Source organism: Bubalus bubalis, chromosome 11 (assembly GCF_019923935.1).
Source record: "Bubalus bubalis isolate 160015118507 breed Murrah chromosome 11, NDDB_SH_1, whole genome shotgun sequence".
NCBI classification, from domain to species: Eukaryota; Metazoa; Chordata; class Mammalia; order Artiodactyla; family Bovidae; genus Bubalus; species Bubalus bubalis.
Genome location: NC_059167.1, coordinates 93908492 through 93935500, shown reverse-complemented (window position 1 = coordinate 93935500; position 27009 = coordinate 93908492). Strand labels below are relative to the sequence as shown.

At 40.4% G+C, this 27009-nt stretch overlaps 1 protein-coding gene across 1 annotated transcript in view; it reads right to left on the bottom strand.

Moving 5' to 3' along the window:
* Positions 1 to 25754, bottom strand: part of TBCA (tubulin folding cofactor A) — a gene marked incomplete in the record, with an annotated part of 42083 nt that extends 16329 nt beyond the window's left edge. The window contains 1 exon segment of the mRNA XM_045162136.1: positions 25583 to 25754. Coding sequence (XP_045018071.1) covers positions 25583 to 25635 — 53 coding nt within the window.
* Positions 25755 to 27009: the final 1255 nt, after the last annotated feature.

Genomic DNA, 27009 nt, shown 5'->3' with positions numbered 1-27009 from the left:
ACTGTGGTGCTGGAGAAGACTCTTGAGAGACCCTTGGACAGCAAGGAGATCAAACCAGTCAATCCTAAAGGAGATCAACCCTGAATACTCATTGGAAGGACTGATGCTGAAGCTCCAATACTTTCACCACCTGATGCAAAGAGCCAACACACAGGAAAAGACCCTGATGCTGGGAAAGACTGAAGGCAGGAGGAGAAGGGGGCAACAGAGGATGAGATGGTTAGATGGCATCACTGACTAAATGGACAAGAGTTTGAGCAGACTTTGGGAGACAGTGAAGGACAGGGAAGCCTGGCATGCTGCAGTCCATGGGGTCGCAAATGGTGGAATACAACCAAGTGACTGAACAACAACAACACAGCTCTGTAGTATAGTTAAAGCAGATCCAATTTAAATGGGAGTTAAGGGAAAGGTGTTAGGGAAAGCTTTCTCAAGATAGTGATATCAAAATTAGGATTTGAGAGATGAGTAAGAATTAGTAAAGAAGAGATCAAGAGTGTGGCAGGAGTAGCAAGCAGGGTGGCAGCATTTTAAGTACCAAGAAGAGCACAAAAGATTCTAAAGTGAGAGAGAATATGGAAAGTTAGTTAGAGAATTAAATACGGCTGATTCACTGAGTGTGGAAAAGTAGCAAAGGATTAAATAAGAAAGTAAGGGCCTAAAACATAATATTATAAAGTCATATTAAAGAATTTGGATTTTTCCTAAATTTCCTATGTATTTGACACACATATCAGGTGAGTGACCAAGTCAATCATATTTATCTTTTAAGAGCATCACTATGAAAAAAAAAGATCACTATGACTGCAATATGGATAATGTAACAGAGAGGGGCAAGGCTAGGGCAAGGCAGAGAAAGGAAGTGTGGTCTTAATTCAGGAGAAAGATGGTTGTGGTCAAGGGTGGTAGCTGCAGGAATGAAGAGATGTGGATAAAAACTGACAATTATTTTAGCCATGGTGAATGATGGATGTGAGAAGATAAGGGAACAGGAGAAGCCAAAGGTAAGTGGGCAGATGGTGGTGTGGCAGAGCCAGGGCCTGAGATAATGAGACCAGGAGGAAGAATGTGGGAGAGAGAAAATACAGAATTAGAACCTTTTGGATCATGTTATATTGGAGGAGCCTATGTGACATTAAAGTGAAAACGTCCAGAGGTATCAGACCTGGAGTTCAAGAGGAAGACACACACGAGGGAATCAGGAACATACTGATGTAACTGGGGTCATAAGAGTGCAGGAGGCTGCTCACTGGAGTGTTTACAAAGTGAGACGGGAAATGAGCTCCAGGAAGAGTCCCAGAGAACATTTGAAAGAGGGTAGGCTACACTATCGGAGAAGGCAGTGGCACCCCCTCCAGTACTCTTGCCTGGAGAATCCCATGGACAGAGGAGTCTGGTGGGCTGCAGTCCATGGGGTTGTGAAGAGTTGGACAGGACTGAGCGACTTCACTTTCCCTTTTCACTTTCATGCATTGGAGAAGGAAATGGCAACCCACTCCAGTGTTCTTGCCTGGAGAATCCAAGGGACGGGGGAGCCTGGTGGGCTGCCGTCTATGGGGTCGCACAGAGTCGGACACGACTGAAGCGACTTAGCAGCAGCAGCAGCAGGCTACACTAATGCAAGATGACGTACACCTGTCTTTTGTTAAAACTGATGTATAACTGATATATAACATCATATAACATCTGGTGTACAACATAATGATTCAACACTTATGTATATAGCAAAATGAAAAGAAAAAGAAAAAAGATCACCACAATACTTGTCATCATAGAGAGTTACAAAATATTTTTCCTGTGACGAGAAATTTTACATCTGTCTTATTCACCATTATACCCCTAAGTATCTGTCATATATTAGTGGCTCAATCAATTTTTTACATAAATAGGAAAAGAAGAAAAAACAAAAATAAGACTGAGGAGGAGTAAAGAGGCAAAAGGTAGAGTACTGCAGTATCACTACAGCCAGGGAAAGAAAATAGGATAGAAAGCTTTCAAGGAGCGGGAAGGGATTCTGTCAATGGCTGCTAGTAAGTCAAGATAAATTCTGTTAGATATTATGAGTGACCTTTGTTTTACTGTTGATGAATTCTTTTGGCAAGTCTGGCTCACAGGGAGGGAAATGAGATAAAGACTTTTTTTTGCTGTTGATTTTTTAAGATATTAGTAATTTCACCATGTTTGCATAGCTGTTGGGAATAAACTGATGAAGAGATTAAAGAAAGAGACACACACAGAGCGCAAGGACGGGCTTTGGTGCAGAGAGAGAGTGGCGGCTTCAACAGAGGCTCAGATCCCTGATTCTGCGAGAAAGCAGTGAGCAGGGTCAGGGTGCAGACGCATGCAAACCTGGAGGCTTGATGGTGCTGCGGACACATACAAAGAGTATGTGATTCTGCCATTAACCAGGGAAGACTTCAGGAAAGAAGCAATGATCCAGAAGAGACCTAGGGTAGAAGGGAGGTTAGAGGGAGGGAAGATATATATATATAGTTACAACTGATTTGCAATGTTGTGTGCCAGAAACCAGCAGAACATTTAAAGCAATTATCCTCCAATTAATAAAAACAGAAAAGACCTAAACATGGAGGACTAAGTATTATTCAAAGCAGTATGTTGGGGAACGCTCTAGTCAGATGAAACTGCATATTTAGAAAAGGGCGAAGGGAGACTTCATATTAAATAATTAATATATTTACCAATCCCAAAAACATAGAGTAGGGAAATTAGCTTGAGCCTGAATTTAGCCCTTGCCTAAACTTCATTTCCTCCTCAGGCTGCTGCTGATATAGTTTGGGGAATACTTTCTGCCCCGAGAGGCTGCTCTAGCTATCCCAATCAGAGGGCTCTCTGACAACCAAGGATGAGAATATGTGAAGAGCTGAGCACTGATTCATCAGCCTGTCATTCAGCTATGAACCAAACACTTCTTGAGTGACTACTAAGTTCAAGGCACCACCTTGGATTCTGGAGACTGCAAAGAGAATAAAGCATGTCTTGTGTAGCTGAGTCCCTTTGTGGATAGAGTAAGTGAAATGTTATCTGAGGCCCAGAGCCCAAAGCAAGTATTTACTCCTTTCTACCCCTTACTCCCTGATTTTCTGTTGTCTTATGCCTCTTCCATCTCTCACTGATTCCTTCCCTTCTTCTGCCAACCTCTCTAGTCATAAAATTAAAGTGTAAAAAAATTTTACTCTTTTTCCCCTATATGTCACTGGTCTCCAAAATATTAATACAGAAGACATTTGTGGACTTAACATTTGAGGGCTTAACTCTCAGTGGTGGTGGTAGATTAGTCGCTAAGTCATGTCCAACTCTTGTGACCCCATGGACTGAGGCCCTTCAGGCTCCTGTCCATGGGATTTTTTCAGTAAATATCCTAAAATGTTCATGTAATACAGTTTTAATTTTGCGGAAATACAGTTATGGTTTTCAGCTTTGTGGTGTCCAGGAACAAGTCATCAATACAGTGAATGAGTCTGACAACTGTCTGGAATCCAATCTCAATGTAGTGATTCTTTCGTCTGTGTGTGATACAACTCTACTAAAAGAACTAACCACAAACAAACAAAAATCCATTTCTTTGAGAAAAAGAGCCAGAAAATAAGTCAATTGCTAATGGTAGTGATAACAGTAGTAAAGGAAATCTAAGAAAATTACTGCACTCACCAATATGGGGGATTTGAAAAGGTCTCAGAACATATTCCTCAAAAAAACATGAACTGTCTATTGTCTTTTCCTCCATTTCCATGCCATTCTCTAGCAACATGACAAACAATAGCCCAATTAATTGGCCTGAGATTTGCAATACCAGAGTTCTTAAAGATTTGATAATCAACTATAGAATTAAGGTACTTAACCACACCAGTGGACTCAAAAGACTGGCTAGAATTAAATATGGTGTGGATCAGTCAGACTGTCCCTCAACTACAAATCCAGACTTCCTTCCTCCATTACTTTGTCAACAATTCTCTTACTATCTCCTTAATACCCACATACTCTAAGTGCTCCAGCCATCACATTTTGTTCACTTCTGAAAGTAATATATTGATTCACACCTCCATGCTTTTATACCTATTAGTTCTATCTAGAATGTGAATTCTACAAGACTCCACTCAAGAGTCACTTGTGATAAGCTTTCTCTAACCCTAGAGCAGTGGTTCTCAACAAGGACAATTTTATTCCCTACCTACCAGTAGAGCATTTGACAATGTCTGGAGACAATTTTGGTTGTCACGTGTGTGTGTGTGTGTGTGCGCGCGCGTGCACATGCATGCGCACATATGTGTGTTGGGGGTAAGGCTGGAGAGGGAAGGTGACATCTAGAGGGTAGAGGCCAGGTTTACTGCTAAACACCCTACAATATAAAGGAGAGCCTTCACCCAGTCCCCAAAAAGAATTACCCAGGCCAAAATGTCAAAAGTGCCAAGGTTTAAAACCTCTCCTAGAGGCAGCTTGTCATAACCTTGTCTGGGTTCACAAAGCATTCTGACCTGACTCACACGACCTCTGTCTTTCTCTGACACCATGAGTTCCGAGAAAACACAAGGTATTATTCACCTTTCTATATCTAATGACCTCATACAGTCTCATCACTTTTATAAATTTGTCAAAGTAAAAACAAAAAGGTAGAGTCAGCACACTGGTGTTTCTCAACAGGTGCTCTCATCCTGGCTCTACTACCATTTTTGAGTTGTTTGCTTACCTTTGGGAAAATTACTTAAACTCTATTTCTTCATCTGTAAAATGGGGCTCACTGCAATTACTTCACATATGGATTATGAGGCTTAAACAATAAAGACACATGGAACACTTAGCTCATGTATGTCATGCAGTGAAAGCTCAAAAAAAATCAACACTGCTGTTCCCACGTCCTTTTATGTTGGCAAAACAAGCAAAGGGAAGCTAAAGGCAAGAGCAGGAGGTATGGAGAAGAAATTTTAGAAGCAGAAAACATTAGTATCCAGCAAGTCAATTTTAAAAATGATATATGACTGCCTTTCTGTTTTCAGCAATTCTCTCATCATTCATTGAGTTTAAGGCAGTACTTTGCATAATATTTATTTGTAACTCAAAGCAATGCTATATTTTTTTTTTTTTGAAAACGATTAGTGGAGTCTATTGTATTTTATCCAAACATCTTAGTTTAAAGGATTTTATATTGAAAGCAATTCATATACTCCACAACTCAAAGATAATGTTGGAATCTGGTTTAAATAAAATAAAAAAATCCAGAAAAATCTACTGCACAGCCTTAAACTCTGCACAGCAGGTTCCACAGCAGAGCAGGTTACAGTTGATGCCTTCAGTTGTCAGCCTTAATTTTCTCTGGGCATTTAAAGGTAGAAGCTGTTGCTCCATGCACGTCCTCCTCTCAGTAGATTAAGGAAGGTTTTCATCCAGCTTTTTTCAGAAGTACTAAATAAGTGAAGATTTCTATTCATTTTTAATTGTTTTGAAAAATATTGACTCTCTGCTCTGTGGTTCACTTAATATGCTTAATGTAAAATAAAGCTTATGCTTTTTTTTTTCTCGTTTCATACACGATATTACACGTTTCAATGCCATTCTCCCAAATCTTCCCACCCTCTCTTTCTCCCACAGAGTCCATAAGACTGTTCTGTACATCAGTGTCTCTTTTGCTGTCTCGTACACAGGGTTATTGTTACCATCTTTCTAAATTCCATATATATGTGTTAGTAAACTGTATTGGTGTTTTTCTTTCTGGCTTACTTCACTCTGTATAATAGGCTCCAGTTTCATCCACCTCATTAGAACTGATTCAAATGTGTTCTTTTTAATGGCTGAGTAGTACTCCATTGTGTATACGTACCACAGCTTTCTTATCCATTCATCTGCTGATGGACATCTAGGTTGCTTCCATGTCCTGGCTATTATAAACAGTGCTGCGATGAACATTGGGGTACACGTGTCTCTTTCCCTTCTGGTTTCCTCAGTGTGTATGCCCAGCAGTGGGATTGCTGGATCATAAGGCAGTTCTATTTCCAGTTTTTTAAGGAATCTCCACACTGTTCTCCATAGTGGCTGTACTAGTTTGCATTCCCACCAACAGTGTAAGAGGGTTCCCTTTTCTCCATACCCTCTCCAGCATTTATTGCCTGTAGACTTTTGGATCGCAGCCATTCTGACTGGCGTGAAATGGTACCTCATAGTGGTTTTGATTTGCATTTCTCTGATAATGAGTGATGTTGAGCATCTTTTCATGTGTTTGTTAGCCATCTGTATGTCTTCTTTGGAGAAATGTCTATTTAGTTCTTTGGCCCATTAGGAAACGCCACAATAAAGAGAACTCCACAAACTGCCAGAATACAGAAAGGACACCCCAAAATCAGCTATATTTATTTTTAATTAAAACTACTGACCTTGCTATTAAAATGAGTTTAAGTCACAAACTTAGTTTATCCAAGCATAGTTTATCTAACATTGTATCCTAAGTGAAATATTGCTCTAAAGCTAATAAAGATTTGACTTCGTTTTCAAACAACCTTGAAGAAGCTGATTGCATGATGTAAGTAAATGCTGAAGAATGTATCAACTGGATGTTGTAATATATGTAATTTGGATAAATTAAGACTTTACCAAAAATTGGGGGCTTTGATAATTCTTAAAAGTGAAAACAAACCATAGCTCCTAATTTGTGGTCTAGATGGTCCTTTTTTTGTGACCACAGGTATGAACAATATATACACAAAATGCATTACTATGAAGCATGAAACATAAAGGGGCTTCCCTGGTAGCTCAGCTGGTAAAGAATCCGCCAGAAATGCAAGAGACCCCGGTTCAATTCCTCGATCAGGAAGTTCCCCTGAAGAAGCAGAGAAGCTCAGTAGGTTACAGTCCACTGGGTCGCAAAGAGTTGGACACGACTGAGCGACTAAGCCGGAAAAGGCAATAGCAACCCACTCCAGTACTCTTGCCTGGAAAATCCCATGGATGGAGGAGCCTGGTAGGCTGCAGTCCATGGGGTCGCTAGGGGTCAGACACAACTGAGTGACTTCACTTTCACTTTTCACTTTCACTCACTGGAGAAGGAACTGGCAACCCACTCCAGTGTTCTTGCCTGGAGAATCCAGAGGACAGGGGAGCCTGGTGGGCTGCCGTCTATGGGGTTGTTCAGAGTCGCAGCAGCAATGTACCAAAAGCTTAGAAAATGAATATAAAAGAGTTAGTCTTTCTTTAAAAAGCTAATGTCTATTAACAGCTTAAAAAAAAAAAAAACAAAAAAAAACCAGAGCACCATAGGGGGTTAATACGTTGTTGTCTGAATCACTTTCATCAGTTTAAGTACCTATTAGTCCTTATTAGCAATGTGCTAGCAAGGTGCTATTGGTCTTTTAAAGTCTATTCTGCTTATTCTTAATCTCTTTGACCAGATAGATCTTGGCAACAGTATTTGAAACATAAAGTTTAGATATGTATTTTCCTTTAAATTTTTTAAGATTTGTATTTGAAAAATGTTTTCTTTTAGGGCTCTGCTCAAAATGTATTTAAATTGTCAGCATATCTGTATAACTAATCTGTTAGTATCTTACCATTTTCAACAAATATTAAAGAACTCTCCAAAATTTCTCTTAAGAGGAGAAATCAAGATGGATATTCTCACAAACCAAAGCAAGTCACATAGTCTCCTAAGTAAAAACATTAACGCAGAACTGACTATCAAAGTAATGTTCACAAAGTAAAACTGGACTATTTATTAAGCTTAGTTCTAGCATAACCAATAGTTATTATTCAGATTTTCACAAACGTATTGTTTAAAACCTAAAATTCAAATAATAAAACAGAGAAACAACTTATGGTCAAAGTTCCCTAAACCTAGATTTAAGGATCAAACTTTGAATAAAACCTAACTTAAAATATTTTTTGCAACAGTTTAGAACAGAAAAAGTCATTCTAAGGAATTCACATTTGTGCAATGACCAAGTGGAGTGTAGTACTTTTAGAAAGCCTCCCAGTTCTAGCTCTACCAGTAATTAGCTGAATAATCCAGAGACAATTATCTCCTTGCTTGTTGTTTTTGCTGGGGGGAGGGGTAGCAGTGGGAAACTGGAAGATAAAGAATCCCTAAGGGGTGCTTCATGGAGAAGGCAATGGCACCCCACTCCAGCACTCTTGCCTGGAAAATCCTATGGAGGAGGAGCCTGGTGGGCTGCAGTCCATGGGGTCGCGAAGAGTCGGACACGACTGAGCGACTTCACTTTCACTTTTCACTTTCATGCACTGGAGGAGGAAATGGCAACCCACTCCAGTGTTCTTGCCTGGAGAATCCCAGGGACGGCGGGGCCTGGTGGGCTGCCGTCTATGGGGTTGCACAGAGTCAGACACAACTGAAGCAACTTAGCAGCAGCAGCAGCAAGGGGTGCTTCATCAACTTTACAATTTAGTGTTTCAAAAGGAAAAAGAGTTTCTCCTTTTAGGACTATAGTCAATGGTGAAATTAAATTGCTCAACTTACCTGTATGCCTCATCTGTCCTTATCTTGTTATTTCAACAATGTGGAAAGCACTTTCCTATAAAAACTAAGCATATTTGGGCAGTTTCATTTATCCAGTTGGAGGAATTCAGAACAAGCCTCCCCAAATGTGTCACCTTGGCATATGGATTATTTTGACCTAAAAGGCAATAGAGATCCCACAGACTCAAGAGAAACTTCTGCCCCTTCCTAGACTACTAAGAATAATTTAAATTGAAGGTCTTCCAGAGTCAGAATTATTAGAAAAAATAAACTTTACTGAGTGACCCATCTATACAGCAGGGCAAATTTCTAATAAAACATCTGCTCTTCTTATTGTCCTGTGAAATGTCTTTCCCCTCTTTGATGCCCTTTTCCACTCCTAGCTTAGGACAGCATATATACAGTTGACCCTTGAACAACCCAGCTTTGAATCACAAGTCACTTGTACATGGATTTTCTTCAATAAATATACCTGTACTCACCAGCTCCACATCCAGATTCAAACAACTTTGGATTCTGTACTATGTCTACGATTCTTGGTTGGCAGAATCCACAGATGAGAAATGTGCAGATACAGGAGGCCGACTGAGACTTGAGCATTCAAGGTCTCTGGTGTGTGCAGTGAGCCCAGGAACTACTCCTCTGCAGACACTGTGACAACTGTGACATTCACCTCTAAGCCTCTTGTGTATGTGGCTTCCTTTATATATAAACTTTAATGTATTAGTCTGTGTTATGTCAATTTGATTACTAGACCAGTCAAAAACACCTTTGAAGAAGAAAGGAAAAACTGTCCTTTCCAACACTTTTGACAAGCCAGTCAGGAGACTTCATGGGTTGGGTACCGCTCACTCCCATGTTGGAGTAGGAAGATTCTGGGACCTCTGACAAGAACCAGCAAAAGGTGCAATTCTCACCATGACAGACATCCAAGTCTCTACCTGCAGTCAGGTGGAAGCAGAATGGTGGTAGGAGTCTTGTTCTTTCCCTTTCTAAATTTAGATTAGCAGGAAAAAATATTTCTGGAACTAGCTCCTTCTGCCTTGCAACTCTTGGTTATTTGGTATGAGTACTCATGGATTTTGTTGATCCTTTGCCTCCCAGAAATGGTCATTGTTTCCTTGCTCTACATCTTAAGAGCTTGGCTTTCTGACTAGTGAACGAAAATAGTCTCTCTGGTCTCTGCCATCCAGAAGCTGCGCTTACTGGGGTACAGCTGGTGGCCAGTTGAATAGACAAGCTTTCAGAAAATCTCTTTGTACTTGCTATGCCAGTTCTCAAAGGAGTTTGTCCCAGTCCATAAGGGGCATCTGCCATCTCAACCTCTGTAGCTTTCAATGAAGGACCTGAATTTTTGAGACTATCTTTGAAAGTGAACTTCCTGAATCTTATAAGTGCTACAATTTTTTTTTTTTTTTTTGTACTCTCATATGGAACATCTCTTTCATCACTGGTTAAGCCATAATAAGGTTTATTGGTCTGAGTCACTATTGAGATTAAATTGACTATATTAGAAAGAAAAACATTTTCTTTTAGAGAGACCTCTTATCCTAAACAATTGTCTTACTGAAAGACAAAGTTAAGTAAATACAATGTAGTATAACAGCTAGCTTCAGGGACTCCCTTAACAAAAAGTTATATTCCATATAAATTCCTCCTTCTGAGACCCCAAAGAATTAAATGCAACACTTGCTATTTTATAAGCAAGTGTAAGAACTGCAGTTCTGGAAGATGCAGACGTATCTTTTTTAAAGGCCAACATCTTATAAGCTTGTTTTGTGTTCTGAGAACTTGGCTTGCTAACCATTAGGCTAAGGACTCTGAAATATGGCTCAACAGAAAGGTGGGGTGAATTCCATTTGTAGCTAGGGTCCTACTAAACAGGTGCCACCTCTCAGAGGAGTTACACCTAGAATTACAATGGCTATTATGAGGGAAAACATGATGCTAAAGGATACATGCACACCAGTGTTCACTAAGCACTGTTTACAATAGCCAAGACATGTCCATCAGATGGAGGAATGGACAAAGAAGATGTGGTTCATTTATACAATAGAATATTACTCAGCCACGAAACAATGAAATCATGCCATTTACAGCAACATGAATGGACCTAGAGATTGCCACACTGAGTGAGGCAAGTCAGGGAAGGAGAAACATTGAATGACATCCCTTATGTGTGGAATCTAAAAAGAAACGATACAAATGAACTTATTTGCAAAACAGAAAGACACTCACAGACTTAGAGAACCAACTTGTGGTTGCGGGGATAGTTAGGCAGTTTAGGAAGGACATGTACACAATGCTATATTTAAAATATATTTGCCTTTGAAATCTTGTATTATCACTTTGGTGAAATATATAATTAAGTATTGTTTTATAACAATCTGTGATCCTATTTAGTCAAATGTCCAAACCTTTTAATACTTTTGACAAAGTTCCCAAAACCAAAGACTGAAGTCCTTTTGACCTCTTGCTAAACTTTGGGATTTTTCAGAAGGCCCCAAAACATTTCAAAGGATTTGCTCTTTCTTCTTATAAAAAGAGATATGCTATATTAATTAGACTTATTTGGTATGTCAAATTACATGGCAAGCAATGTCAAATAAGTGATGCTAAAACCTTCTTAGATTACATTTGTGTAGATCTATGTTATTAACCTAAGTGCTCCTGAAATAAGAAGTTCTTACAAATTAGATGTATCCTGGTATAACATTAACAGCTTTAATTCCAGTTATTATTCTAATATGTTGAATGTTATAGAAATAACCAAACTTCCTTGTCAATTCCATTATAATGAACTCATTGAATCTGTAATAATAGACATGTAAATCATTTGTCATATACAATTATTGCTTTACTCTGATGCTTTACAAAATGCTTCACCTTCAAGGAGATTCATAGAAAAGATCCTGACAAATACTCTAGAATGAAGGTTTTTTATAACTTTAGGATTTTATATAACTTGGAACTGGGTAAAATTTTATAAAACTTTAATGGAAAACTTATTTATAAAGCTGCTAACCTAAGATGAAGATCAACAATAATTAATTACAGGAGATTAAACGAACTAATAAGGATGATCATAATCTTTATGACTTCGCATGCTGGTTCTCTAACATTTTGTTTTCCAGATGTTAAAAAGCCTTTCCTCTTAAGCTCACTATGACTTACAGCGATTTGGTAACTTATACCTTTGTAACAGAACTGAATCATTTCTTTCTTTCTCCCTATCTGATCCTTCCAGAATTTTGAAACTCTGAATATTCTTATTTTCATAGCACTATACTTATCTGCATAAATTCAAAAGGAATCTGATCTACTTATAACAGGATATAATTGGAAACATTGGTCATATTGCCAAGGTTTTGGCTGGAATGTCATGTTTAAGAACGTACCCAGACTGACTCAAATAGTGACCAAACAGATTTAAAGAACTAAGACTGACTTTGAAAAGTTAAAGTGTTAGTCACTCAGCGTGTCCAACTCTGTGACCCCATGGATTGTAACCTGCAAGACTCCTCTGTCCATGGGATTTTCCAGTCAAGAATATTGGAGTGGGTTGCTGTGCCCTTCTCCAGGGCCTGAAATGAGACACAATTGTTTAACTGAATCGACTTATTGTCAGGACTAAGAGACTGAGTGAGGTGAAGTAACCTACCAATTCAACTTCTGGACTGTGAGACTTCTCAGAGAAGTTTCAAAGGTGGGAATGAAGGGGTTCGGAATGAGCCTCCCTAAAATGTGCCGCTTTGACACGTGGATTGTTTTGAGCTAAAAGGCAATGAAGAACCTGCGGATCAAGAGAAACTTCTGCCCTTCCCTTAACTACCAAGGAGAATTTAAATTGTGTGTCTTCCCCAGAATCTGAATTATTAGCAAAAATATATTTTACCTGAGTGACCCATCTATATGGCAGGGGAAACAACTAACTACCAAACATCTGTTCTTACTGTTCTTATTATTGTTCTATGAACTATCCCCTTCTCCTTTGAAGGCCCTGGCTCCTTTCCATTCCTTAGCTCGGAGTGACATGCTTACCTCATTTTTCTATTCTGTCTTTGAAATGCTCAGGTATGTGGGGTTCCTGTACATACCAAGTTAAACTGGATTTTCTGTTGTTAATTTGTCTCATGTCAATTTAATTATTAGACCAGCTGAAAGAATCTTTGAAGGGTACAGGAAAATTTTTCCTCCCAACAGTTTAATTATTTCCATATCAAAAGAATATTAAACTGCATATTAACAAACCACTGTATTAAATCATCACTGGAATTACAAATAGAACTCTTTGGAGGGCAACTTGCCAGTATCTCTCAAAATTTAAAACACATGAGCCACCTGAGCCAGTGAATGGCAGCAGAAGATCCCACCCCAAAATAGGTCACTTTAACATAAGGATAATTTTGAGCTGAAGGAAACTGAGAAAAAACAGATACAAGAAGCATCATCTGCCCTCTCCCACTCACCTAAAAGTGGGACATAAATTTGTAACGGTGTCTCTCCTCTCTTCTCTACCACAGACAGAAGTTACCACCAGATTAATCACTCTAGACCCTTACCAGCCCAGAGAAGAATCAGAGGAATCTACACAACAAACTTTACTGATTAGCCCTTACCATTCAATAGTTATCTCCCCAATATTTACCTTCTCATAATCTGCTAGAAACTCAAAGCTCCTTTCCCTTGTATTATCTTTTCTCTACAAATTTATTGTTCTTTTGTTAAGATGCTGTATAAGGCCAAGTTCTAACCATCCTTTTGAGTTATTCATTATTAAATATTTCTCTGCGTTTTTGTGTTAATAATTTGTTTTTTTCCTTGTTAATCTGTCTTTTGCCTAATTTATACAAGGTCCCAGCCAGAGTGTTTAGGAGCATACAGAAAAAAGTTTCTCCTTCCCTACACCAACTGTTCCACTTGTACGAATTTATTCTACAGATATATCTGCATGTTTGTAAAACTACACACATACAAGAAAACTCACTGAGGTATTTTTCACAATAAAATACTGGAAACAATATAGAAGTTCATCAATAGAAAAGCGAAATAGTGTTAGTTTGGCTCAGTTATGTCCAATTTTGCGACCTCACGGACTGTAGCCCACCAGGTTCCTCTGTCCAAGGGATTTCCCAGGCAAGAATACTGGATTGGGCTGCCATTCTCTTCTCCAGGGGAATCTTCCCGACCCAGGCATTGAACCTGGGTCTCCAGCATTGCAGGCAGATTCTTTACCATCTGGGACACCAGGGAAAACTAATAGAAAACTGGGTTTTAAAAAAATGTGGTATGTCCATACAGAACACGCTTAAAAACAGCATCTACAGAGAGGACTACTGTATGGTCAGGCCACTCAAGATGGCTGTTCTCTTGTTCGCTATATGTACCATGCTATGCTCAGCCAGCGCCTGCTTCATCTATATGCTACCCACAGGACTAATCTTCCTATCTAGCTGCCTAAGGCCCCAACCAGTGACTGTTCTTATCAAAGGGGCAGTGAGGAGTGTGCGTCTCTGTCAGTTTCCCTGGTAACTGATGAGCCAACCTGACATCAATTCCCCCTATAACTGCCAAACCCCGCTCACTCCTCATGAAAACTGCCGCCACATCCTGCCATCTGCCACACATGGTGAGGTATCGCTCCAGGATCTTGCTTCAGACATGTAAGATTCCCTCTATCCAATAAACCACTGATATCTTTGTTGCTGACTCCAGGCTCTTTCTTTGGCCTTGAAACTGGGCAAGTATAGGCTTTGCGGGCCTGCAGAGCGGAGCCCAACAACTGTCATTTGCCTAAGCAGGTACTGAATATCTCTAGAAGGATACACACACACACACAAATGAGTAATAACATCGGGTCCAAGAGGGAAAAGCTGGGTGCCTAACAGATAGAGGTGAAGACCTATATTTCACTGTGCATCTATCTTTAAGTATCTTTGGAATTTTGTGCCATGTCTATACTGAAAATAGTTCAAAAGACTGTTTAAATATATTAAAGAGAGATGAAGAATGAGACACTGTTTCTGTTTTCAAGGAACTTAAAATGCCACTGAGTAAATTCATTCATTTTATATTTACCAAGAGTCTTTTTTTGGTGTCAGGCCTCTGGGGAATATATCCCTGCCTTCATGGAGCTTATATCCTAGACGAGATGAATGTACAATATTATGATAGCTAGAGAGAGTCTAGTTCAAGCAAAGCAATAATAAAAGGCAAGACTTCTGACAATTTCGATTTTTGGTGTGCTGCGATTCATGGGGAAGCAAAGAGTTGGACACAACTGAGCGACTGATCTGATCTGATTCAGAAATAAATAAAACAGTCTAAGTTCCCCTAAAACATGTTGCTGCTAAGTTGCTACTGCTAAGTCACTTCAGTCGTGTCCGACTCTGTGCAACCCCATAGACAGCAGCCCACCAGGCCCCACCGTCCCTGGGATTCTCCAGGCAAGAACACTGAAGTGGGTTGCCATTTCCTTCTCCAATGCATGAAAGTGAAAAGTGAAAGTGAAGTCGCTCAGTCGTGTCCGACCCTCAGCAACCCCATGGACTGCAGCCTTCCAGGCTCCTCCGTCCATGGGATTTTCCAAGCAGGAGTACTGGAGTGGGGTGCCATTAAAACATGTTAGCGGTAGCAAAAAGACAGAGACAAATGTAAACAGACCTAAGTACAAAGCTCTAGAAGCAGGAACATGAATGGCTGATAATGTTCCATGAAAGCAAGAGGCAGAAAAAATTTAAACATGAAACCAAGTTAACACAGTATAATTCAAGCATTCTCCAATTAGGGACTCAGTTACACTGCAAAGGTGTTATTTATAGTCAAGTTTCTAGGATCTCGGTAAGCATAGGAAAAAAGCTATACATACTTGGGTGTTAAGCTTCGTAAACTGCCCCACAAAAGGCTATTTAACACTATTAAGTTCATGTATGCAACATTTTCTCCAGGATATTATGTATACCATGTATAGCTATGCTTCTAGAAAGGAAAAACACTCGGAATGGATTCCAGGAAAGCCTCCTAAATGACGGCAAGCCCCGCAATAGAAGTGGTGACTCTTCTACTGAGGGGCTAGAACAGCAGAAGGCAGAGAGCCTGTGAGAACAAATGGCTGGGATCAAGGTAAGGCACACTCATTTGTCCTTTCCCCCTTCTCTTTCTTCCACACCCCCCACCCGACTCCAATCAAAGAACACAGCCCCCATGGATAAGAAGGGGCTATTACATATAGTTCTTTAAGAAAACAGAGGAAGGAGACAGCCAGGGAACTTCTGCAGAGGTGGTGACATCTCCTGAGACCTGAGCCCGAATCCTCACATGACAGGTAGGCCCCATAGGATCTATACCCTCTCCCTCCTACTCCTGAAAGTGTCTCCTGCCCTTCCTCCCCTTTGTCACTTGGATGTTCTTCCCCAAACAGGCCAATCATTATTTCCCAAGCCTTTGTATTAATATTAATGAACAGTTAATACACTGTTCATTTTGTCTGAAAGGTTCTTCCCCCATATAGTCCACGGCTCTTCTTGGCCATACTTGGCCATCATGAAGATTAAGGACAGTTACACTCTCATATACCTGTAATCCATTCAGGGAACATTCCTTATAAAATTCTGCCTTACACTAACTATTATATATGTGCACTAAAAGCCATATTTAACAAAGTACATTGTAGCATCATTTGTAAAACTGGAAAAATTTAAAACTAATTATTTACCAACACGAGAATGGAAAAAAAAAAACTAGCAAATTCACACAAGAGAATGAATTAGAGCTGACAGTTTCAACATGAAAAAATCTCAAGAACAGTGATATGCACAAAAACTAGGTTATAAAAAGATTCCCACAATATGACACTACTCATAATTTTTAAATGAATCTATATTTTGATAGGTAATACTATGGTTTTTCCTGTGGTCATGTATGGATGTGAGAGTTGGACTGTGAAGAAGGCTGAGTGCCAAAGAATTGATGCTTTTGAACTGTGGTGCTGGAGAAGACTCTTGAGAGTCCCTTGGACTGCAAGGAGATCCAACCAGTTCATCCTAAAGGAAATCAGTCCTGAATATTCATTGGAAGGACTGATGCTGAAGCTGAAGCTCCAATACTTTGGCCACCTGATGGGAAGAACTGACTCACTGGAAAAGACCCTAATGCTGGGAAAGATTGATGACAGAGGATGAGATGGATGGATAGCATCGCCAACTCAATGGACATGAGTTTGAGTAAGCTCTGGGAGTTGGTGATGGACAGGGAAGCCTGGCATGCTGCAGTCCATGGGGTCGAAAAGAGTTGGACACAACTGAGCGACTGAACTGAAGTTCCAGGGTCTCTCCTGGAGAGACTACACTGTTTATACATCTACAGAATGATGATGATGACGACAGCAGTTAGTAAATACTGAACACATACGAACATACATTGAACATAACGTCAGGCATTTGGGTTAAGTGCTTTACATGATTACCTTAAAACTTCCCAAACAACAGAACAAGAAAGATACTATCATTAACCCATTTTCCAGCTAAGAAAACTGGGGCTTTTAAAGGTTAAGTAACTTGCTCAGGGTCACCAATGTAGTAAGTGAAGCCTGGGCTTCCATCTCCTTAACTCCAACTGCAGCAAAGATATAGTAACTACAATGCTGTCACATCACAATTGATTCAATAGCTCCCTACTGCTTATCAGGTCAAAAAATCCTTATAGAAGGACTTCTCTGGTGGTCAAGTGACTAAGACTCTGCACTCCCAAAGCTGGGGGCCAGGGTTCAATTCCCAGTCAGGGAACTAGATCCCACATGCAGCAACCAAGAGTTCACATGCCACAGTGAAGATCAAAGACTCCCATAGGATGCAACTAAGACCTGGAACAGCCAAATAAGTACTTTTTTTTTAAAGCTTACAAAATTATTTTTAAAAATCCTTATAGAATAAGACATGAATTTGTCCACTGGAAAGACTTCTACTGAACATATACTAGATGCCAACACCATACCAAGCGCTTCAAAGACAGAGGTTCTGAATGAGGCTGCTAAATAAATGATCTTTGGATCAGCATTGTTATTTTAAAATGAGCTCTATTTGGAAACATTAAACAGCATCACAGTTGGAATTTTGTTCTATTAATTGTATTATTGGAAATGGAAAGTTGGAATAGGAAGATCACACATCTAAGCATTAATATTTTAAATACTTCTGGACTACTATTTTTAACAAAAATTTCCAATCTGGCTTGCCACAGATTTTAAACATTTTCTACCAAACAAAAAAATGCAATGAAAACACAGAACATATCTACACACACACACACACACACACACAGGAGTCAAAGAATCTTTCATGTCCATATTCAACTTGCAGAACAACACAGGTTGTGCTGGGAAACCATGGTCATGAGTGGCCTTAGCTTTCTTCCTTTCCAGCTGAGAGAGACATCTGGTTGCCAGCTGTGTAAGCTCCTAAGAGTCAGTTTGCCAAGTAGCTGGCAGAAGGTGGTAAAAGCTGACCACCTGCAATCCATTTTGACAATGACTTTGACCACTACTTTGGAGAACTGGATACGATACAGAAATTCCAAAGAGTTGGCTAAATTTCAAGGTAAGAAGTTGGCCATTTTGGCTGAACTTACTTTAACTCACATCAAAGGCCTATGATGTGGAAGAAGAGAAGAAAACACTATAATATAAAAAGTTACTAAAGCTTACAAGAAAAATTTACAAGGCCATGTCCTAAACCTCTCCCAGATAGTGTCCATCCTATTTTTAGCCATAATTACTTTAAAAGGGGTAAGTTTATACAATTATAACTAAAGGGGAAACAACAGACAAGTACAACTAATGGCAGAAAACTCTATCTCCATATAACATACGAGTCACTCATATTTTTCACAAAGTACATGTGTCATCCAGTTTTCACTTTTGGGTCAATATAAAATATGTAACAGCATGTATAACACATAATGTACATCAGTATTACATATATACTTAACAATGTGGCAATTTTACTTACCTCCTGTGCTTTTTTAATGCCTGCCATACAACATATGTGTGTGTGTGTGCCTGTGTGTGTATATATATAAATATATATATCATACCTAGTTGTTTATTACAGGTATGGATATAAACAAACTTGGGAAGATGCAACAGTTTGGGAAAGGTCCTTGCTTTATAAAAAAAAAAAAAATCAATACAATTTCCCCACAGATCCATGATGTAAAATTCTATAATCAAGGCTTGTAGATTTGTAATTATGGTATGTCAGCTACATTTAAACAAGAGTGTTAAAAGATTGTTAAAGTTAAACTAACACAATTGCAGTGTGAATTGTCCTAGTCTCATTCTAATCTACTGGTGTCACTTTCATTTAATCAGAGAAAAACTACGGGCCAATGTCAGAGCTATTTCCAGTGCCCTAACATTCTTTGTTCACATTGGATTTTAAGCCATTACCAACCTAAAATGGTTATAAAAAGATATGTTTCAGAAAGCATTTTTAATCAATTAATTCACTCACCAATGGGCATTTTTAGCAAGTGTTATTGAAAAATAAGTTGAGTTAAAGTTATTAAATAACCTTTCATGTGAAATGAATGAAAACACAGTCTTGCAGAAGAATTTCTTGAATTTACCATAAACACAGCTTTTTAAAAAAACACCCTTATTTATAAACAGAAATCATACTTGGGAACTTATGGTAGACATATGTCATTTAGCTGAAATAACATATCAGCATTTAAAACATAAATGCTATTTTTTCTTCTGCTTTAGTGAAAAATGGGGCAAAGAGTATCTTTAATAAATGGTATTGAGAAAACTGTACAGCTATATGCAGAAGAATCAAATTGGACTACTTTCTCATACCATATACAAAAATAAGACTTGAAAGTAGTATCTGAAATCATAAAACTTCTAGAAGAAAAAATAGGTACTATACTTTTTCACATCAGTCTTAACAATATCTTTTTGGATCTGTCTCCTCAGGCAAGGGAAACAAAAACAAGAATAAACAAACAAACGGGACGAATCAAACTAAACACCTTTTGCACAACAAAGCAAACTACCAACAAAAGGGAACTGTAGACGCTGTCTAAACACACAATCCTGACAAAGAAAGGATTAATAACCAAACTATACAGAAAACCACACAGAACTCAAGATAAAAACAAAAACCTGATTTGAAAAACAGAAAGATGGGTAGAAGACCTGAATAGACATTTTTCCAAAGGAGATACACAGATGGCCAACAGGGACATGAAAAGATGCTCAACACCACTCATCATCAGGGAAATGCAAGTTAAAACCACAATGAGATATCCCTCACACCTGTCAGAATGGCTATTATCAAAAAGAAAACAATGGATGTGGAGAAAAGGAACCCTTGTGTACTGCTGATGGAAATGTAAATTGGTGCAACCAGTATGGGAAACAGTATGGGATTCCTCAAAAAATTAAAAATAAAACCACCATATGATCCAGTGATTCCACTCTTGAGTATTTATCAAAAAAACCCCAAAAATACTAATGTAGAAGACACATACATTGCTATGTTCTCTGCAGCATTTGCAAAGTGCCCATTCATTTGTTGTTGCTGTTGTTATCGTCATTCAGTTACTAAGCTGTGTCCAACTCTTTGTGACACCATGGACTGAAGCATGCGAGGTTCTTCTCTCCTCCACTATCTCCTAGAGTTTGCTCAAACTCATTTCCACTGAGTCCATGAACAGAGGAATGGGTAAAGAAAAATGTGATTGATAAATACAATACACACAAACAATGGAATATTAGCCGTAAAGAAGAATGAAATCTTGCCATTTGTGACAACATGGATGGACTTAGAGAGTATTATGCCAAGTGAAATAAGTCAGAAAAAAAAACAAATACTGTACAATTTACTTAAATGTGGGATCCAAAAAAAACAAAACAAATGAACAAATATAACTAAAGAGAAACAGAATCAAACATAGAATAAACAGGTGGTTGCCCAAGGGGAAGCATATAGGGGGAGGGAAATAAGTGGGAGAGATTAAGAGGTATAAGCTTCAGTTATAAAATATTAATAATGTGTCATGGCTACCAAGGGGGAAAGGGGAGGTGGGAAGAATCGGGAGACTGGGATTGACATATATGCACTATTGATACTACGCATAAAATAGAGAACTAACCAGAACATACTATACAGCACAGGGAACTCTACTCAGTGCTCTGTGGTGACCTAAATGGGAAGGAAACCCAAAGAGAGGGGGTACATGCAGAGCTGATTCACCTTGCAGTACAGCAGAAACGAACACAACACAGTGAAGCGACTATACTCTAATAAAAATTAATTTAAAAAACTATCCAATAAAACCAGAAGAAAAAAAAACAATGCCACATCTTCTTCTTCAGATAAAATTATTTTCTAAATCACCAATAATTTAATACAAAAAAAGGCTACTATGGCAAAACTTCATGTTTACAGGATGCATTTAAATTTTAATTTAAGTACAGTATTTAATTCACAGTTGTACTATCATCAAATAGTCTCCACATAATCACAGCACACAGAAAACAGCGCTATGTTTGGTAGGCATGTAAGTACTAATAGAAATCATCCTGGTTTGCGTGAGACTTTCCCAACTTCAGCACTGTACGTTCCACATCCTGGAAACCCTTCAGTCCCAAGTAAACCCTACAAGTGATGCCAGTGAGACACTAGGGGGAAGGGAAGGGGAAGAACAGATGTACAGTTCTGCACTGGAAAAGAAGAAATCTGGAGTCATATTTGGTAATCCTTGTTAGGACTGCCATATTAGCTGTGACCAGTCACAGATAAGTAGATCTAGCAATCTGGAGCATGGATTCAAATCTTTAAAAAGAGCCTGCCAGAGCCAAACCTACCAACCAATACCCACTAACAATGAATCACATGTGAACACTGGCTACTTCTTGAAGTAACTTAGTATAATTACTCACTCTGAGTACACATATATCTCTATAGTTCGCAGCCAGAATTATCCCTGAGAAAGCAATCATGTTGCAGGGAAAGAGATATTTGGCAAGTCCTAGGAGTGAGAAACTCAGCACCAAGTCAGAATCAATGCTGTCTAACTAACAACCCTTTCCTAGTAACTGGACTCTCCTGTTTCTAGGAATCTAACCTCTTCTCCTGAAATCTATTTCTGGAAGTCAGATCCTTTGCCTCTGTTACAATGTGAGGTAACAAAGTTTCTCTAGGACTAGAGCACTGTTGAGGCTTCTTTCCTTACAGTCTGAAGTCACTGTTTTGCCAACATGCTGAAAAGTGCATCTTTCCACTCACTGTTTGATCTCCCTGTTGCCAAATACCACCATCTATTTATTGCCTGTTTCCATACTCCAGTAACATTCCATCTGCCTGCCCAGATTTCTTTCTAAATTAAAGCCCACTACAGGGAATTCCTAGATCACCTGAAGAATTTTAGCAGATCTGATTAGACACTAAACTCTTAAGAATTTACCCTCCCTAGTACTGCTGCTGCTGCTACTAAGTCGCTTCCGCTGCTACTAAATCGCTTTCGTCGTGTTCGACTTTGAGAGACCCCATAGACGGCAGCCCACCAGGCTCCCCCATTCCTGGGATTCTCCAGGCAAGAACACTGGAGTGGGTTGCCATTTCCTTCTCCAATGCATGAGAGTGAAAAGTGAAAGTGAAGTCGCCCAGTCGTGTCTAACTCTTAGCAACCCCATGGACTGCAGCCTACCAGGCTCCTCCGTCCATGGGATTTTTCCAGTACAGCCTACCCAAACTGAACTCTAGGATTAATACCTAGAATATATTTCTAAGTGGCTTTCAATTCCTGGAAAGAAAACAGAAGGAATTCAGGGCTTGAATGACTTATAAATCTCTTTTTCCAAATAAAAGTTGTTACTTCTGAAGATAAATGAGGCTATGGGAAATGAACATCTTGACTAGAAAAACAGTGCTGAGACCAGAAATTGAATTTTAGATGACTGCTTTCTAAAACCAATGCTTTTATGAACGGGAATTCATAAAACCAAGAACATGTCTGAATCATGAAACTGAGAAGTCTCTGAAACTAAATTTGCAGAGGAAAAAAAAATGCATATAATGCATCTAAAAATGCATCTTTTTATAATAAAAGATGTTTAACTTATATAGAGAAGAATATAATGAAGACAAATGACCATTCATCTCCAACAATTACCAACGTGTTGCCACATATGCCTCATCTATTCTCTTTCCTTTGCTGAAGTAAAACGCAGAATTCTAAAAAACAGCATACTAAGGCAGATGTTGGAAGGAGTCAAAGTAAAATAATTTTCAGGAAAAAGTAACAGAAGAGAGAATAGCAAACAATATTTACAGGTTGCGAGTTACCTACCAAGGCAAAATATGGCCAACAAAAAGCTAAAATACAAATTTTACAGCTTTTTAAACCATATCTCATTTCAGTACATACAGACAAGCTCTAACCAAAATGCCAACAGAACAGCCATGAAAAAATATACAGTAGGCATTGATTAATTTATAATTTGAGATATTACAGTAAATTATGAAAGGATTTCATTAAAATGATAAATATATGTAAGTATAAAGAATCAAAATTAAACTTTGATAATCCTCTATTATTGAAATAAAATGAAAACAAAACTTTATTTCCGAGCAGTATCTATACATACTTAGGAATTTTTGAAAGCCTAGAAACGTAATTATGCAAGTAAGTGTTTGTTGTTGTTGTGCCCAGTCATGTCCTCTCTTTCCAACCCCAGGGACTGTAGCCTGCCAGCTTCCTCTGTCCATGGAATTTTCCGGGCAAAAATACTGGAGTGGGTTGCCATGTTCTACTCCAGGGAATCTTTCCTACTGAGGGATCTAACTCACATCTCTTGCGTCTCCTGCACTGGCAAGTAGATTCTTCACCACTGCACCACCTGGGATGTCCCAAATCAGCGTGTCCCCCAAAATAACAAATGTTGGTGAGGATGTGGAGAAGAGGGAATCCTTGTACACTGTTGGCAGGAATGGAAACTGGTGCAGCCACTATGGTAAACGGCATCAAGGTTCCTCAAAAACCTAAAAATAGAAGCACCATATGCTCCAGCAATTCCACTCCTGGGTAGTTATCTGAAGAAAATGAAAACACCAAATTTGAAAAGATACATGCACCCCAATGTTCAGAGCAGCATTATTTACAAAAGCAAAGCTATGGAAGCAACCTGAGTATCCATCAACTGATGAATGCATACAGAAAATGTCACTCACAGACACCATAGACTGCTACTCAGCCATAAAAAAGAATGGAATTCTGCCATTTGCAACAATATAGACGGACCTGGAGGGCATTATGATCAGTGAAGTAAGTCAGACAGAGAAAGACAAATACTGTATGTTATCATAAAATGTGGAATCTAAAAAATAAAACACATTAATGAATAAGGCAAATCAGGAACTGACTCACAGAGCCAACTAGTGGCTACCAGTGCGGTAAGGGAATGGGCAGCACAGGGAAGGCAGTCAATGTAACAACTGTAAATGGAGAATAAATAATAAAATTCTGAATCTCTATGTTATATACCTGAAATTAATACTGTAAATCAACTATACCTCAATAAAAAAGAAGTCATTTCTCATGACTTTCCACCTAAAGCACTCTTCATCATAACCTTTTGGATATATATGGCAAATCATTTTGCCAAATAGATTTATAAAAATGACATAACCAAAGTAAGCATAACAAAAGTGAACAACAGAACTCTGGGATGAGTAACAGTGCAAATTATGTTTTCAGTTACACATCTCAACTCTCCTATTACCACACATTAAAAAAATACCCTTGGGGTGGGGCACTGCAACTTAAAAGACTGTAGGTTAGAAACCTCAGTTCTTTGCCTGCTCTGCCACTAACTAGCAATGACCCCGAACAAGTTTACTTTTTCGATTTCAACTTCAAAGCTCAGTTTCTCATTTGTAAAACAGGAATACAAATCATAGTATTAGTCAACATGTACTTTCCACATACTGTTAAACAGAACAGCAGGTGCTACAACAACTGCGTGAGGCTGGTACTCCATTTTACGAAGGGGGAAACTGAGGCAGATGTAATGTCTTCAACAGTACATAACATGGCAGAATCAAGACTGGAACCCAAGCAGTCTCACTTCAGAAACGCTGTCCACTTCACTACTACTCATCCTGTCTCCTTACTGCCTTAACAATGACAGTTTCTAGGAGAGCACAGTGTAAGGCTCTACGAATAAGCCTCAGAGGCAACAGCTTCATATAAATGAATCCATTTTCCCCTTTGCCTTGTCATCCCTCTGGTGAAAAATATCAACACAGGGAGGAAAGGTGTGCAAAAATGAAGAAGCCAGAGAGCTAGGATTAGACAGATTTATTGCCAAATTAACCTACTTCTTCAGAAGGCGGTTCATCTTTTCTCTTGGAAGTTTGAACTTTTGGGGTCTGAACAATAAAGTTCTCACAAGCACTCCAGTGTCTAACCACGGCTGGAATAACGACTAATTACCAGACTGGCCTAGCCAGGATGGCTGCTTAGCATCCTATAGCCTCTGGGGCGAGCCGCGGGACGCTGGCTGGGGAGAGCGAGGCCTCGAAGTTTGTCGAGAGCGCTGGAAGCTCACGGCCCAGTTTGGGACTGTCCCGCCTGCCATGTTGGATGACAGGGCGCCCGCCTGCTCCCATTTCGGATGAAGGCGGCCTCGGGACGCCCTCCTAAACTTGTGAACGGGCTCGCGCCTCCACCTGAGCGCAGGTAGAGGCCTGGAAGCGCCCCCTCCGGCCAGGTTCTCCGGGGAGACCCGGAGCACGACCGCAGGGGCCGGGCCGCCGCCCCTCCGTCTCCTCGGCCGCGGGCGCGGGAGGGGTGCGGCCCAGGGACGCTCGCCTCTCCCCCGCCGGGCTTTCGAAGGAACGGGCGCGGGAGCGGAGGGGCCAGGCCGGCGGGCTCGGACACCCGCGCGCCCCCTCCGTCCCCGCCCCGAGCCCACCGGCCGGGGCGCCCCAGGTGAGGCCTGGAGTCCGGGCCCGCCTCGGGCCTGCGCTCCGCCGGGCCCCTCGGGCCGCCGTGAGGTGAGGGAGAGGAGGCAGCAGCCGCGGCGCCGCTTCCGCTTACCGCTTCACCACGCCGGTTTTGATCTTGATCTGCCTCACGCGAGGATCGGCCATGGTCCCTCGAGCGCCGCGGAAAGGAGGGGCTGAGAACCGGGGTAACCGTGGAGGGAGACCGCGCGGAGGAGGCGGGTCTGTCGGCGTAGCCGGCGCGGCCCGGCGCGCGTGCGCACACCCCGCCGCGGGCGGGGCTCCGCTTACCGCCCTGCCCTGCCTCCACACTCCCGCGGGCCGGGGGCCGGGGGGACAGTGGGCCGCGGGCCGGTCACCGCTTATCGCCCTGCCCTGCCTCCACCCAGTTTCCTGGTCGCGAACCTGCCCTCGTCTAGCTCAAATCGCTCCTCTTTTAGTTCTTGAACAAGACTCCTTTTAGTGTGGATACAAGTTAACACTTTTCCCCCGTCTCCGCAATCTGGGCTTTGGGGAAACTTCAGTGTCTCCCCGGATAGGCTGCTTTGGCCATGGGATTGCTTTGCGAGATTATCTGCTTAACGGACGGAGTGACCCAAAAATTGAAGATATTTAAGGTGTAATTATCTTATGTAAATTGGGCAGAATGATGCAGGTTTAAAGAAATAAAACACCATCACTCACGTAGTTAAGAGCATCCTTACCCTCTAGTCCAGACCTCTGCATTTATGTGGATAAATGTACCTAATAAATTGTCATCACCTCAAGTGTATCTTAAACATTCCACTTAGAAAATTTGTGTGACACAAAAAGCTTGGGCTTCGTGATCAAATCAACCCGCAGGCATTCGGGGTTTTACCCTTTAATGGTTAGATGACGCTGGACACGTAGGCCTCTTAACCTCATTGCTGAGCCTTTTTCCTTGTATGCAAAATAGAAAAATTAATGTCCACTTTCAGAGTAGGGGCTTCCCTGGTGGCTCAGATGGTAAAGAATCCTCCTGCAATGCGGAAGACCTGGGTTCAATCCCTGGGTTAGGAAGATCCCCTGGAGAAGGGAAAGGCTACCCACTCCAGTATTCTGGCCTAGAGAATTCCATGCTGTATAGTCCATGGGGTCACAAAGAGTCTGACACAACTGAGCGACTTTCACTTACAGAGTAGATATGAAGGTTGACACGTAATAGATACTCAATAGTTTTTTACTATTGCTTTATATTTCCAAAATACTTCTCTATTGCACAAAATGAGGCAGGCCTCCTGCGAGCTCCATCCGCCCTCTTCCTGATGGGGTCCCCCAGGGAACACAGGGCAGTGCTCCTTTCTTTTCTAGCTTCCTGGTATCATTCTTCAAAAACCTCACTGTCTTTACCCTTCCCTACACTTGCTTTCCTCCTGGCTTCTGTGACTAGCTATGGACAGGTCAAGCCCCTGACAGTTCAAGAACTTTAGTATAAATCCAACATCAAAGTGCACCTCCTGGGGACTTCCGTGGTGGTGCAGTGGTTAAGACTGTGCTCCC